This window comes from Vipera berus, assembly GCF_964194415.1.
Source record: "Vipera berus genome assembly, chromosome: 6".
Lineage (NCBI taxonomy): Eukaryota > Metazoa > Chordata > Lepidosauria > Squamata > Viperidae > Vipera > Vipera berus.
This window is the reverse complement of record NC_138208.1, coordinates 68,684,326-68,701,446: the sequence shown is the minus strand read 5'-3', so window position 1 is coordinate 68,701,446 and position 17,121 is coordinate 68,684,326. Positions and strand designations below refer to the sequence as shown.

General features: G+C 37.3%; 1 protein-coding gene across 1 annotated transcript in view; it reads right to left on the bottom strand.

Moving 5' to 3' along the window:
* Positions 1-1,470: 1,470 nt before the first annotated feature.
* NUAK1 (NUAK family kinase 1) overlaps positions 1,471-17,121 on the bottom strand; it is a 57,424-nt gene continuing 41,773 nt past the window's right edge. The window contains exons 3-7 of the mRNA XM_081331874.1: positions 16,705-16,856; positions 14,160-14,225; positions 4,809-4,928; positions 4,345-4,477; positions 1,471-2,682 (exon numbers count right to left, since the gene is read on the bottom strand). Coding sequence (XP_081188000.1) covers positions 1,541-2,682; positions 4,345-4,477; positions 4,809-4,928; positions 14,160-14,225; positions 16,705-16,856 — 1,613 coding nt within the window. The 3' untranslated portion in view covers positions 1,471-1,540. The remainder of the gene's footprint in view (positions 2,683-4,344; positions 4,478-4,808; positions 4,929-14,159; positions 14,226-16,704; positions 16,857-17,121) is intronic.

The following is a 17,121-nucleotide window of genomic DNA, read 5'->3' as shown; positions in this document are numbered from 1 at the left end:
AACTGTACGGTTAGTGTACTGAAACTCTGAACTGCTTACTGGGATATGCGTGACCTAAAGTAAGTCAGAAGTCTCAATTGCCCAGGCCTATCAACCACATAGTGCCTATTTTAAAAAAGGCTTACATTCATTCATATAATCCAGTAAACCCAAGCGGTACCTTTATGGGAGTTGAAACCTTTAATTGCAATTTTAGAATTACGTCAATGAATCATGTCTTGTTTTCTCCAATTTGATTCAATTGATCTAACAATATAATCTATCATACATATATATATTCTTAAATTGAATTTCTCATGAAGTCTACTACTCTATTATCTTTTTCTTACTCGTAAACAGTACTCCTTCTAAATGTCTGTGGAGATTCTCAGTCATCCAGGTCATGGCTGTCCCAAAGGTGCTTTTTCAAAAGGCAACTGGGCTTTCAGAACTGAAGAAGTTTCTTGGATGAGAAGTGAAATATCTTCAAAGCAAAAACAAGAAAGATCAATTGCCTTTTGAAAAAGCACCTTTGGGTGTATTCCTTCTAGTCATCCTCATCACTTCTAGCCATTCACACCAGTGCCTATTAACAAGGCTCTGGAAATCTGTCCTAAAATTCCTGCGGTCTGCAAGAACTAAACTCAAAGTCTTTAATAAAACTTAAATTCTGCAGCTCATTAAATCAATATTAGATCATTTTGCATAACATACTTATGGTCTCATAAATTGTCCTTTAGAAAATCTTTATGGTTCCTACAACTTACATAAATGCACAAGTGGTGAAAAGAAACTTGTTAAAGGTTCTTGGCACCTCAAACAATTTATTCTTAATTGCAGACATACAGATTTCCAGAGTCCCCGCTAATGGGAAAATAATATGTTTTTTGTCTCTCAACTCATCATTTTTACTACATTACTATTTCTTGCTAGCAGAAGTTCTATAAAAATGAAATATTTCCCACTTAAATTGCTAAATGCTTTTCAAAAGAAAATTATTATAACCAGCACTTTCAATAATTGGCTGGGCAAGTATGCCCACAATGTTTTTAGCAAGCAGCCCAGTCCTTTTTATGTATATATTTTTAATTAGGATCTCCCTTTAGTTGAAATTCAGGAAATTTCATTAACTTAAATGAACTTTCATTCATCAGTATGGATAATGATAAATCCATTTGCCAATATTTTATTATATTTAACTGTTGATTATTATTTACTCTTAAAGTTATAGCTTTTTCACTAGTTGGTTACCTTCCCTAACAAAAATTAAAAGTACCCTTTTCCAGTTCACTTTTTATCTAGCTTCAACTTACACCACTGGAATATTTTATTTTTTTCTATCTGCCAGAGAGTTTTCTTCATATATTACCATAATTTCTTTGGACATTAGGTAGTATTTTAATTGCATAAACTCCAAGTTTGAGTAATAAGCATGAGGTGGTATTTTCAAAGGGCTTCTCCTTAGAACAATGTTGTCACTTTTAGCTAATTGACAATTGGGCCAACTCCATCATAAAGGTACCCAAGATCCTTTCTCTCCATTCCTAATTTTCCCCATCTGCTAATTAAGTTTGTTACAGATTTCCAGAGCCTTCTTGTAGACCTGAGTGACATCATCCATGTCTGTAAGAAGAGAAAAACTATCACTTGCCCGACTTCGGTAACGCTTCAGGTACTGTGGTCGTGAGCGGTTTTTTTGAAGTCCTTGCAAATCTTGGATCTGGAGGAAGTTTTCAGCTGACACACAGCTTCTTATTCTAAGTTTGCTCTCTTGCAAGTCCACCAAGTCAAAAGAGTCACTGGAAAGAATGCTGTCATCACTAATCACACTAGAAGGGCGACTGTAACTTCGAGATAAACCATCTACAGACAAACCTGCTTCCTCCATGCCTTTCGTGACTGGTCTATCAGAATGGATCAAAGCTGAATGTGCAGTAGTGGTAGAATACTTGCTACTGTGTTTTAAAATACCCTTCCGTCTGTAGGAATGACTATAAGACTCTATTCTTAACGTTTCAATGATATTTGTGGATGTGTCACTGTTTCCTGCCTCCTCATTATGATCCAGGAGTTCTGAAGATTCACTCCGTTCTGGAGATGAGTAGTATCCAGATTCTCTTTGCTGAGTCTTCTTGAGGATTCCCTTTTTTGGCATTAAAGAAGACTGCTTAGTGCTGTATTTACCCATTATATCCCCCTCCAAAATGCTCTTAACTGGTACACCTGTTCTACATATTTCTTGTTCTTTTTTAAAAGTGGAGGGCAATACTGGATTGACTACTCCTTCTATGAATCCCGCACTGTGAGACCGATGTTCACTGTTGCTCCTCTTCTTCAAAATACCTTTTGGCCTCTTGGAATTTAATTTGCAGGAGTTGTCAACTCCTTCTTGGATAGACTGTGCAATGTCATTTTCCTTCTTTGATTTTTTTAGGGATCTCTGTCTCTCTAAATGGACTTCAGATCCTTTTGGTTTAGAAAGGCACTTCATTTTGGTCTCAGTCTCTGGCTGGAGCCCATTGGAACGATGATGCCAGTCTATGAATCTAGATAGCAGAGGGGACTCAGAGTCTTGCAAGGCATCACAATCACAAACAGTACTCTTATAGCCCCAGTTAACCCACCAATGGTTGGCAATATCTTCAATAGTTGCTCTGCGCTCAGGATTCACCATCAGCATCCACCTGATCAGACCACGAGCATCTATTAACAAATAATATACATTAAAGACTTTGAGCCTATTTCAAAGGACTTAAACAGCTAAAGCTAAAGAAAAGAAATGTGAACATATCAGAGATTTTTAAAAATATGTAATATGCATTGCATTGCAGCTCAGTGAAAAACAAAAAGATGCGTTAATTTTCCAGCCTAGTTTTTGTTAATTGCTTCCTTCTGTATATTTAATAAACTGTGAAATACTTGTTGATGGTCAACCTAGGACTAAATTCTTAAGCCAATGATTTGTTCTCCAAGGTCTGTTATTTTTTTTCTATTCACACACACAGAGACACACAAACTTCTAATGGCTGAAATGAATCTTCATCAGGTAACATTTTGTAGCTTCCTTGCAAATTTGCAAACAAATTTGAAAAGTCACTGTCACTTAGATTTGCTATGATACATAAGAGAAAAAAGCAGCTATCTCTCAGTCAGTGTTTAGGACATTAGACATTATGATCACCAGCAACATCTCAGCCTGTCAACAGAGACAAGTTTAATGCTAAAGTCCATGGCAATAATTACCTGGCAACCAACATTTTAAGAGGGAAGCTGTAATACAGTTCAATCTATCTTCAAACTATCTATTATAGGAGTTCTGCATTACAGAAATACAGGAATGAATAATGATTGCCCAGTAAGTATTAGATATAAGATTAGAAATTTAGTTTCAAGTCAAGGCAGCAGGATAACTCGTGGTCATTGTTAGAATCTAGGTACCCCAAATCTGTGAGAAAGAAATTAAAATGAGTCACAGAACAGGTAAACTGCTTATTGGTGAACAATTTTCAATAGAACCTTTATGTTCCTGGTAAAATTCTGGCTGCTTTATAGGGCTTCTATTTGTAATCTAAGAGGTGAAATCTGATTGAGAAGGAATCACAAAAAATGAAGTCCTTATTGTACCCACAAATTAAATATCAACGAGAGTCTTCAAATTGTGACAAATATTCAGCTGGCTTGCAATTGAATATGTGTATTTATTTCTGTAGTAACCTTTTCAAAATGATTGAAAACAGTGTACAAATAAAACAAGAAAACAAAAATAATTCCATATAAAATATAGTAAAACTAATAACAAAAATTCTACCCAACGAACAGGATGGGAACCAATTTCTCCAGATCTAGTGCCTGGGGAAAGTATAGATTTTGTATTGTCATGGTTCTGGTGCCTTAATACCTTGAAGAACAATTCTACATCTACTAGCTTGCAGCTCTGCCTAACTAATGGTACTTGTAACCCTCTAGAATCCACCCATTTCCTTGTACTATTCCAAAAAGCTTGTCTCTTCCTGCTGAGAAAGACTATGGACATATACAGTGTCAGAATTCATATTCTCAAGTATGGACTTGAGAAATAATTTATGGCTTCTCCTTGCCCCTGCAGGGCAGCTGATAATACTTTCCAGCTACCATACATCAGAAATACTTGTTGCTTTAGACAGACCTTCCTCAAACTTTTCACAATATCCTTTTGAAAACCAAAAGCAGCCAGATAGCTGATGCAAATTGAGAATCCTAAGTTTGTATTGCAATATTTCTGTTTTATACATCCAACTCTTCCATACACCAAACATCAGAAAGGATGTAAAACAAGCCATTATAAAATCCTATTATGTCAATGCACTATGACATATCTTTTGATACCTGAGGGCTGTGTTGGCTCACGATATTCTCCACTACTGATCTGCCTGATCAGATTTTTGTGATCAAAGCCATCAAAGGGCATTGTTCCATAAACCAGAGTATAAAGTAAAACACCAAGAGCCCAGCTGTCAACCTAAAGCAGAAAGATAAGAAACATAAGGAGTAAAATAGGTGACTTCTGAAGACCCTGAAATTACTAAAGGAACAAAATATCCAGCTATCATTATTAAAGAACATATAAGTATTCTGTAGAAAATCCAACAATCAATGAACAATGAAAACAAGACTTTAAAGCATCTTATAAGCAAAGGTTATTACTAATTCTAAATAATTACTAATTTAACCACATTCCATACATACAGAATATTTACACAAATCAGCTATGTAAAGTGAATTAATCAGTAAATAAATTTATATTTTTCATTCCGTTTTTTAAACATTTCTTTCTTTTGAATTCAGTTTACCTCTGGTCCTCGGTAAGGTCTTCCATTAACAATTTCAGGAGATGCATATAGTGGACTTCCACAGAAAGTCTGGAGAAATTTATCTTTCTGATAAAGATTTGAAAGTCCAAAGTCTGCAATCTGTAAAGACAAATTTATAAGCAATTGGCTGTAACATTAATAAAAGTTTTTTTCCATTCCATTCCTTTCGTAGTTTCAGAATAGTAGCATGAGGAGTTTATAACAGCTGTTATGTTTCTTTTAATTCTGGATTTTAGTTATATTTTCTATTATATTTCAGTTACATAAAGCATCCCCTTCATGGATTACTGCCTTGTCGTGGCGAAGGGGCTTGCGTAATTCAATGAAGCTATGAGCTATGCCATGGAGGGCCACCCAAGACGGACAGGTCATAGCAGAGTTCTGACAAAACGTGATCCACTGGAGAAGGAAATGGCAACCCACTCCAGTATCTTTGCCATGAAAACCCTATGGACAGTACCAAAAGGCAAAACGATATGACGCTGGAAGATGAGCCCCTCAGGTCGGAAGGTGTCCAATATGCTACTGAGGAAGAGCAGAGGGCTAGTACTAGTAGCGCCAGAAAGAATGAAGCGACTGGGCCAAAGCCGAAAGGACGCTCAGTTGTGGATATGTCTGGTGGTGAAAGGAAAGTCCGATGCTGTAAAGATTTTTTCTCCATAGGAACCTGGAATGTAAGATCCATGAATCAAGGAAAGCTGGACGTGGTCAAACAAGAGATGACAAGACTGAACATTGACATCTTAGGTATCAGCGACTAAAATGGACAGGAATGGGTGAATTTAATTCAGATGACCATCAGGTATACTACTGCAGGCAAGAATCCCTCAGAAGAAATGGAGTAGCCTTCATAGTCAATAAAAGAGTAGGAAAAGCAATACTGGGATACAATCCTCAAAATGACAGAATGATCTCAGTTCGAATCCAAGGCAAACCATTCAATATCACAGTAGTCCAAGTCTATACCCCAACCACCGGTGCTGAAGAGGATGAAATTGACCAGTTCTATGAAGCCCTACAGCACCTTATAGAACTAACACCAAAAAATGATGTCCTTATCATCATGGGGGATTGGAATGCTAAAGTAGGAAGCCAAAAGATAACCGGAATAACAGGCAAGTTTGGCCTTGGAGTACAAAATGAAGCAGGGCACAGGCTGATAGAATTTTGTCAAGAGAATACGATGGTCATAGCAAACACTCTTTTCCAACAACCCAAGAGACGGCTCTACACATGGACATCACCAGACGGTCAACACAGAAATCAGATTGACTATATGCTCTGCAGCCAAAGATGGAGAAGCTCTATACAGTCAGTAAAAACAAGACCACGAGCTGACTGTGGCTCAGACCATGAGCTTCTCGTTGCAAAGTTTAGGCTTAAACTGAAGAAAGTAGGGAAAAGTGCTAGGCCAGTCAGGTATGAATTAAATCATATCCCTGTTGAATATACAGTAGAGGTGACAAATAGATTTAAGGAATTAGATCTGATAGACAGGGTGCCTGAAGAACTATGGACAGAGGTTCGCAACACTGTACAAGAGGTAGCAACCAAAACCATCCCAAAGAAAAAGAAATGCAAGAAAGCAAAATGGCTGTCTGAGGAAGCTTTGCAAATAGCTGAGGAAAGGAGGGAAGCGAAAGGCAAGGGAGAAAAAGAAAGATACGCCCAATTGAATGCAGAATTCCAGAGAATAGCTAGAAGAGATAAGAATGCCTTCTTAAATGAACAGTGCAAAGAAATAGAAGAAAACAATAGAATAGGGAGGACCAGAGAGCTTTTCAAGAAAATTGGAGAGATGAAGGGAACGTTCAATGCAAAAATGGGCATGATAAAGAACCAAAATGGCAGGGACCTAACAGAGGCAGAAGAGATTAAGAAGAGATGGCAAAATTACACAGAAGAACTATACAAGAATGAGCTTAACGTCCCTGATAATCACAATGAGGTGGTCACTGACCTCGAGCCAGACATCCTAGAATGTGAAGTGAAGTGGGCCTTAAAAAAGCTGAGCAACAACAAAGCTAGTGGAGTTGACAGTATTCCAGCTGAGCTATTCAAAATCTTAAAAGACGATGCAGTAAAAGTGCCACACTCAATTTGCCAGCAAATTTGGAAAACTCAACAGTGGCCACAGGATTGGAAAAGATCAGTTTACATTCCAATTCCAAAGAAAGGCAGTGCCAAAGAATGTTCAAACTATCGCACCATTGCACTGATTTCTCATGCTAGTAAAGTTATGCTTAAAATCCTACAAGCTAGACTTCAGCAGTATGTGGATCGAGAACTACCAGAAGTACAGGCAGGATTTCGAAGAGGCAGAGGAACTAGAGATCAAATTGCCAACATATGCTGGATCATGGAGAAAGCTAGAGAGTTCCAGAAAAACATCTACTTCTGCTTCATTGACTATGTTAAAGCCTTTGATTGTGTGGATCATAACAAACTCTGGCAAGTCCTTAAAGAGATGGGTGTACCAGACCATCTTATTTGTCTCTTGAGAAACCTATATGCGGGCCAAGAAGCAACAATGAGAACTGGACACGGAACCACTGATTGGTTCAAAATTGGGAAAGGAGTCCGGCATACTGTATACTGTCACCTTGCCTATTTAACTTATATGCAGAGCACATCATGAGAAAGGCAGGGCTAGATGAATCAAAAGTTGGAATTAAGATTGCTGGAAGAAATATCAACAACCTAAGATATGCAGATGATACCACTCTAATGGCAGAAAGTGAAGAGGAACTGAAGAGTCTGTTGTTGCGAGTGAAGAAGGAGAGTGCAAAAGTTGGGTTGAAACTAAACATTAAGAAAACCAAGATCATGGCATCCGGCCCTCTCAATTCCTGGCAAATAGATGGGGAAGAAATGGAGGTAGTGACAGATTTTGTTTTCCTGGGCTCCAAGATCACTGCAGATGGGGACTGTAGCCAAGAAATTAAAAGATGCTTGCTCCTCGGGAGGAAAGCCATGGCAAATCTAGACAGCACACTAAAAAGCAGAGACATCACCCTGTCAACAAAAGTGCGTATAGTCAAGGCTATGGTCTTCTCAGTTGCAATGTATGGCAGTGAAAGTTGGACCATAAAAAAGGCTGAGCGCCAAAGAATTGAGGCCTTTGAACTCTGGTGCTGGAGAAGACTCCTGCGAGTCCCTTGGACTGCAAGGCGATCAAACCGGTCAGTCCTAGAGGAGATCAACCCTGACTGCTCTTTAGAAGGCAAGATCCTGAAGCTAAAACTCAAATACTTTGGCCACCTAATGAGAAGGAAGGACTCACTGGAGAAGAGCCTAATGCTGGGAAAGATTGAGGGCAATAGAAGAAGGGGACGACAGAGAATGAGGTGGCTGGATGGAGTTACTGAAGCAGTAGGCGTGAGCTTAAATGGACTCCAGAAGATGGTAGACAACAGGAAAGCCTGGAGGAACGTTGTCCATAGGGTCGCAATGGGTCGGACACGACTTCGCAAATAACAACAACAACAACATAAAGCATGTATTAGTAAAACATCAAATCATTATATGTCTTTCATGGACAACTCAAATGTGCAGATATATTTTGAATAAAATAAATATTGGAACCATACAGCACATATTTTTTGGTAAGACTATTTTTAATGCAAAAAAAATTGTTTGCATACACATCGTACTACTAACTGGATAAGAATACTAGCTAAAGGCTGCAAAATATTGCTAAACATTATTCTGAAAAATTGGAAAATGAAAATTTAGAATGAAAATGAATTTCTAATATTTGGGGTTTTTCTTGGAATGAGGCAATTTGGAAGTCTAGTTGATCCAAATATGTGTTTAGAAATGAGAAAGAATGAGAAACTTCCCAAAATCATAACTAAATAAATTTGGGATGAATGACAAAATGAAAGCTGGGAGTTCACACAGAGAACCCCTTCTGTGGCAGATGCCTATCATAAAGCTAACCAGAAGCCAAAATATATTGCAGTGTTTCTCAACCTTGATAAACTTTAAGATGGATGGATTTCAACTCCCAGAATTAAAAGTTGCCAAGGTTGAGAAACACTGATATACTGAAGCAGGCTTCATGAGACGAAAGAGATTTTACGGTTAGGGTTAGCGTTAGGGTTAGAGCAGCCAGTGTACCTATTACAAAAAAGTAGCATGGTGTAAAATTGTAAATCTACTGGAATTATTTTCATAAAAGCCTCACTACAGGAGCAAGTGAGAAAACATATTTCCCTGCCCTCAACTTCTAAAATAAATTTTAAAAAACTTAGAATAGAACCTGTTTGGTGTAGTGGTTAAGGTGCTGGGCTAAAAATCAGGAGATGGTGAGTTCTACTTCTGCCTGAGGCATGCAAGCCAGCTGGGTGACTTTGGGGCAAGTCATTCCCTCACAGCCCAATCTACCTCACAGGAAAATAGTTGTAGAGAAAATAGGAGGAGAAAAGAGTATTACGTATGTTGGCTGCCTTGAGTTATTTATAAAAATAATAAAGATGGGATAAAAATCTAATGAATAAGAACAGAGAACATAGAATAATAGAGTTGGGAGGGACCTTGGAGATCCTCTAGTCCAACCCCCTGCTTGAGCAGGAAACCTTATACCATTTCATCCCACCAGGCTCAAGGTTGACTCAGCCTTCCATCCTTCCGAGGTAGGTAAAATGAGGACCCAGATTGTTGGGGGCAATAAGCTGACTTTGTAATAATGCCGCTTGGGGGGGGGGGGGAAAGCCCTAATAAGCAGGCATATACATAGAATGAAGGCTATTGCTAAGCACATTGATTTGTGCTTTAAATTGTAAGCCGCCCTGAGTCTTTGGAGAAGGGCGGGATATAAATGGGATTAAAAAAAAATCAGAATAAATAAATAAACTCCCGCTTGTTTGGGAGAAACTCTACTCAATAGCAAATATGAGGTCACCCGAACAGAGCAAGGATCAGGTTGCTCACCCCTTGTATTTGAGATTTTGAATACAGAGCAAAACTTAGTGTTTAGTTACAGCAATCTGTGTTCCCTGTAGAGAAAAAAATATATAACTAGGGTAAGAGGATTCTTTCAATTTCAGAACACCTATATCTTGCAGGTTAATGAAATATGAACACGTTTTTACCTCATATTGGCATATACATTTATTGGGGATGTTTCTACAATCCTCCACTCTAATTTGTCAAACTAGATAGGAATGCTGCCTTTTCTACAGCATGTAAATTGACAGGCTCATTTGTCCAAGTGGCCAACTGTTTTATTAAAGTATTCTGTGAATTTAACATGCAATTCCCAGCAGGAGATAATTCAGTAACTACTTCTTGAACAATATAATGGAGAGTATACTAAACTAATCTGGGGAGGATGGTTGAATTGGAGGAAAGTCCTACTCTGAAGTAAGAAAACCTCATAGGTGGGCTGTAGGACATTTTCCAGGCTGTGCTTTTTGATATTTCATTACAAGGACATTACAAAACATGACAGTAGTTATATTAGTGAATTATCATTTCTTGCAATTGGAATTACATGCAGAAAGAAATCCTAGTAAAAAGGTCCCTATAAAGCCTTCACTGTATGTCTCAAATCCCATTAGAAGAAGCTGGTGTAGAATTTCAGTCTGCAAATTCTCAAAGTTCAGTTTGCAGTTAATTTCCTTAAATTCTTATCATATCACTCTGAGGAGTTTGCTGGAAATCTGTCTTGAGCCAATAATCCCAACTCCATGAATCAGTAGATTTCCTTTACTTAGAGAGACTGTAAAGATTTTTCTGACATTCATTGTATAGTTTATTAAGACAATCTGTGCTCTTATTGTCCTACAATCTACAAAATACATGGGTAATGACATGCAAATGAGTGTGTAAAGTTTAGATCTCAAACTGACTCCAAAGCATTTTCATTTTTGACCTTCAGGAAAAAGTGTTTCTATTTCAGCCAACTCCTATATTCACAAGTTTATCAGATTTTCTAGTTAAAACTGCCATTTTCCCTCCCCCTCTGTGGAGAACAGAATCATAGTAGCCAAGATTCCTTCAAGTTCTTCTCACTTAAACAGAGCCAAAGAATTCAAATGTTTCCCAAGCAGGGAGGGGTTGCTAAAAAACCAGATGTTGTATTCCCTTACCCTCAAGGAAATGATTGTTTCCACTACTTATATTAAATGTGATGAAATTTACTCACTGAATATGATGCTTATACCCTTTGAGCTTAGGGTAATCTGAATTATCTCAAAATTGGACGGAGCATAAGCTTCACACTCAAGGAATAAATTTCATTGTATTTGTAGTGTAGACAAACATTTTTAAGGAAACAACTTTAGCTTAACCTAAACCAGGGGCGTCAAACTCGCAATGTCACGTGACATGTCGCGATGTATCGTGACTTTTTTGCCATTGCTGGCAATATGTTTCGCTATGATGCATCCAGCCCGTGGGCCAGCAGTTTGACACCCCTGACCTAAACTGTAATACTGGAGACAGCACTAGCTTTATGCTTTGAACTCAATGAGTAAATTGTTCAGCAAGTACAATTGTTAAGAGAATCACTGCAGTTGTTAAGTGGATCCAGCTTAACCAGTTAAGTCACTGGGAAAGACTTTATGGTTCATACCTAGTTAAGGTATTTGGGCCATTGGGAAGAAGCTAAGCAAAGTTTCATTTTTTCCTCTTGAAGTTCACATTAGGAAAAATACATAATGGGAGAGAGAAAGTAAAGAGGCTACAAGGGAGATGCCACATAACCAAAGGTGACTCCTTGTCTAACAGACATAACAAAATTGTCCGCTTTCAGACTGGGAGAGAGACAGATAGAAAAACTGGGAGGGAAATTCAACGCATGTGGCCGAGACCCATCAAATTTACTCACATCTTGTACAATGGAAAAAGAGATAGAAGCAGGAGGACAGTTCCCATCCTATATTTCTTACAAGGGAGGAACAGATATGGTGAGATCCCACAAAAGGTATCTTGGAAGAAGGCTGTATTTCAATTTCCATGATTAGGCTAGAAAGAAGAGTTCTGTTTTTTGCGAAATTATTTTAGGGAATAATGGATTATATAAAAAAAATACAAATCTCACCCCAAACACCAAGGGAAAAAATTCTAGGCAATAGTGCAAAAACCAAATGCTTATCTATCTCTCAGAGCACAGTCAAAGGCTGCCAGTTTTATTATAATATAATATTAGCAGTTATATATTCCTGACATAAAAAGCACCTGCTTACATTATGTTAAAATTACACTTTAATAAAGGTTGTATGATTTTTCCCCATAAAAGGGTAGTCTTCTAGCCATAAAGTTTTCTATGGAAAAAATACACTTCAAAGTATCTTAAAACTATATAAATGCATATAATATACATTTTTATAGTATCCCAGCCCACACTGTGGGATTTGTGTAGTATAATACTGAAAAAATGTGATACACACACACACACACACACACACACACACACACACACTGTATAGCGTGGGGGGGAAGGAGAGAAACAGAGAAAGGATGAAATATAAAAGGAGAGATGAGCCAGCAAGAATTACAATGATCTTGAAGCAGTGGTTAGCTGTGACAGAAGCATTCATGTACTGAAGATAAGAAACACTAGTCTTTGTTTAAACCCACAGAAAAGATAGGACTTTTAATGAATTCTAGTTCAACTGTTTCATGCAGAATTTAATTTGTAGAATACATTGTTTCATTGTGCAATTCTTTGTTCATACTAACACAAATAGAAGAATTAAATACTAGGCACAGCCCTCGACATCAAACTACAAGGAAGCCAAAATGATGATGTGTATAGTAATATCACAATGTAAAAGCCACCATTCTGTGCTTGAGCCCCACATTCTGATGCAATCACATAGGTTGCTACATTTAGATGATGACATCAGGCAATTTTATAATTTGCCCATCTGCTCTCTTGCTCACCCTTGTCCTGAGGCAGATTCCAATGTTACTTCCACCAAATAACTGCCTGGGCATCACTAATATTACTCAGAACCTCAAGGGACTTTCATGGGAAGAACCTTACAATTACTTGTAGTCCAATGTAATATATGTAATCAGGATCCATATTCACTTTATATTAGATCAGATGGAGTCTGGTAACATCTTTTCAAATTATCACATTTCACTAAAAGGTATAAGCTTTCATGAACTACTGCTCACTTTATCAGATGCATCTTCTATTCTTTTCCTACACACTTTATATTGGATAAATTGATCAATCCCTATGCAAAGTAATATATGCAATCAAACTTTGCAATGAAATAAAATAAATGTGTTTTATATGTGTGTAATAATACATTTCTTGGATTTTCATGAATCACTAGAACCCCCGTTGTATGGAAAAAATCATTACTAAGAGTGTTTCTTAGATATGGACCAATACCACCCATTAAGTATTATATATATATTTGAGGAAAAAGGGATTTGTTTATATTCCAAGTAACACTAATGGGGTTCTCAGATGGTATACCAATTGTAGTTATTGACCAGATTGGAATCTGTTTTATACCACCCTGGTATACAGCATTATGTGCTTTCATGCTATACTTTAAGGAGCCTCGTCCAATATAAGAAAAGTCTTTATTATATAATTATAACATTATATCATTAAGCATACTTAGAATTTTAAAGAATGGAATGTGAATTTTGGAAGCAGGAATAGTTTCCCATAAAAGCATCACGTATCTTGTATATTAGCCATCCCATTTTTCCAAGAAGAATGAAAAGGTCATTCCCATGCTTTTAGTAAAGATTTTTGACATAGTTATGACATCACCAAAAACTAATCTGAAAGCTATCATTGTGCCTGGAGTTCTAAGGCCACTTCCTAATGAAGGACATGGGCTCTGCTTGAGTTTATTTTGAAAGTGGATTTGCTTATTTTTCAGCTGCAATCAAAGGAATGTTCAGAGGGCGAAATAAGCACTTGAAACTTGTAAGCCAAAAAATGGTGCATAGTCCTGGCAGCCAGCAAAAAAGCCATCTGTAAAATACATTATCTTGTGAAAGGGACCCACTGAGCCTTGTGTTGATTGCTGTTATTGCTTTTTTAAAAGGGAGGAAAACTACTACTTTAGTTTTAAAGTAAATACAAGTCTTAATTCATTTAAAAATCATCACAAAGATAGTCTCTATATTCTGTAAACAGATGCTAAGTAGCAACTTTGATAAAAATGTTTAAAGTGTGATATATGTATGTATGTATATATATATATATATATATATATATATATATATATATATATATATATATATATATATATATATATATATATATATATATATATATATATATATATATATATATATATATATATATATATATATATATATATAAAGATTAGGAAGGATGTTTACCTTGATGTTACAATTGTCATCAAGAAGAATATTTTCCAGTTTTAAATCCCTGTGAACGACACCATTCTGAAAGAAGAAATAAAGAAAACATGCAGATGAATATAAAGGAGATTCTATGAGGGGGGTTTAATATTGGCTGGATTAAAGAAGCAAAACATCAGGGTGGTCTTTGCATTTAAATTTCAGTCATAACACTAGTAACTAGTGACAGGAGATGCATTAGTCACTTGCTGTGTGGTTAGGAGAAGAATGACTGGAATTTGTCCTCCCACCAAGCTTGTAAAACAGCAGGGGAACTCTTTTCGGAACTTAATCCCAACCCCAATCTGCCCCTCACTATGTAAAAGTAATATATTCTTCCCAGGCATTAGAAAACAATCCCTACCAAGGTATGTTAGTACACTACTTACAAAAGGTCCAGTAATTCTAGCAGCTAGGCCTGATGACTTATACTGTATACCCCAAAGGTTGCTTAAACTTGAGACTGAAATCTAATAGCTTCTTGAAATTCATTAATGTTAAAATTATAAAACTAAAAACTATAATCTGCATTTTTGGTGGAAAACTGTCTGCTTTTCCCCTTCAAAATGCTTTGTGTATTTTATGAGGTATTTTTAAGAAGCCAAATTTGGTTTGTTATGTAAGAATCATTGAAAAATTAGGGAAAAATTCCATTTCAGAATGAAAGATTATCATACCTTCTATATGCTATGTTCCCTACACTGTAAATTAATTCTATTGGAACCATCTTGTAACAGTATAATCAGCCTGGTGGGTTCTCTTAGTATGTCATTATTATGCAAAAACAACTTGCCGGGATTCTTTTGATCTTGTGAACTCTGAAGATGTGGGCAGAGTTTTTGACAGCATGAGCTCTCTAGGTAGACCCCAAGCTGCACTAGTCTCCATCAGGAAGCTAGATAGGGTGAATGCATTTGAATTTGAGAGGGGTTGTGCTTCCTGTCTTGAATATTGTGGTACACTCCTTCCAGAAGAGGACACTTCTTTGTCTAGTCATGTTGGATAAATCCTGCAGAGTTTCCAACCTTCTCTTCTTGTACAAAAGCTAGAAATAATCCTGAAAAAATCCAGGTCCCTTTCAGTTGAGCTTCAGACCTAGGCATGAGATTGAAACTGAACTGGTCACTTTTATGGATGATCTTGATTAAGACTTGAATAAAAGAGTACAGTCCTACTGAATTTCTCAGCTGGGTTTGATACTATTGACTATGGTATTTTTTGGACTTTCAGTATTAGTTGGAAAGGGGCACCACTGTGCAGGGACTTGGAGCAACTTAGTGGACATTTCCAGTCATTGGTAATGAGGAAGAGAAGTGAGCAATCAAATTCTTGTCAATCCTCTATAGATGGTAACAAAACTTGATTCTTTCTCCAAAGTTCATAACATCTACATGAAACTACTGGGTGAAGATACAGGTAGTCCTCACTTACTGATCACAACTGGCAACTCCATCCCTAAGTGATGCAGTCATAAAACAAAACATAACTGAATCCAATTAACATCACTTCTTGCTGCTGTTGTGAAGCAAATCACCCGCAGTCCTTAAGTGTGATGTCACATGACCATAACTTGCAACTTCCTGCATGCTTCCCCATTGACTCTGTTTATTGGAAGCTGACTTTGATGGTTGCAAATGGTGATCCTGTGACCACAGGAGACCGTGACTATTCTAAATGCACACTGATTGCCAAGCACCCAAACTGCAATCAATTGACCATGGGGATGCAGCAACAGCTGCAGGTTTGAAGTTATAAATCTCCTTTTTCAGCAGTCGGTAAGCAAAGACTATGCTATTTAGATGAGATATCATTTTATTAGACAGGGGAACCAGTGGAAACAGTAGAATGGAGCAAAACAGACTGAAATTGAATGTTGAAAAGACGGAGTTGCTATATATTTTTTTAATCCCATTTATATCCCGCCCTTCTCCGAAGACTCAGGGCGGCTTACAATCTAAGCACAAATCAATGTGCTTAGCAATAGCCTTCATTCTATGTATATGCCTACTTATTAGGGCTTTCGCGCCCCCCCCCCCCAGCGGCATTATTACAAAGTCAGCTTATTGCCCCCAACAATCTGGGTCCTCATTTTACCTACCTCGGAAGGATGGAAGGCTGAGTCAACCTTGAGCCGGGTGGGATGCGAACCTGTACTAATTGCAGGCAGCTGGTGTTACTTTGACTAGAACAGAGGTCCCCAACCGGTACCGGGCCGCAGCATGCCAGCAACTGGTCCACACAAACAAGCAAAGCCCCATCCATGTGATGCAGACAGCACACAAAACCATGCACTCTCTTGTCCATGGAAAAATCTTTCTCCATGGAACCGGTCCCTGGTCCCCAAAAGGTTGGAGACCTCTGGTTTAGAAGCCATCGTGATTGAGAGAGGCCTAAACTGAATTGAAACCTAGTTTGAATTGCTCTAGCATAATTTCATTTCATAGTCTAAAATCCACTGGGTATGAAAGAAAGTGCACATGATGCAAAGATTATCATCACATACCTTCAAATATTTTTTACTCACCTTATGACAATAATGAACTGCTGAAACAATTTGCCGGAAGAAGTGTCTTGTCTCTCTTTCATTTAGCCTTCGCCTCTCACTGATGTAATCATACAATTCCCCTTTACTTGCATATTCCATGATGATCACTATTTTATCTTTGTTCTCAAATACTGAGATAAAACCAAACCAAACACTTTTATTTCAGTATATTGATGAATTAAATACAAAATACAGTTATAAGCAATCACAGCTAGCAACTTCCAAAGTACAGATGCACAAATTACTCAGTTTCGTCAAAAACTATTTCATGCATATTATACTTTCTTAATTTATCTTTTTTGCAGTTTAGACACAGAATTAGGCATATTTTAAAATTTTTAATTACTTTTAAAGTTTATATTATTTTGAATTTTTTTCCACAAAATACAATTCTAA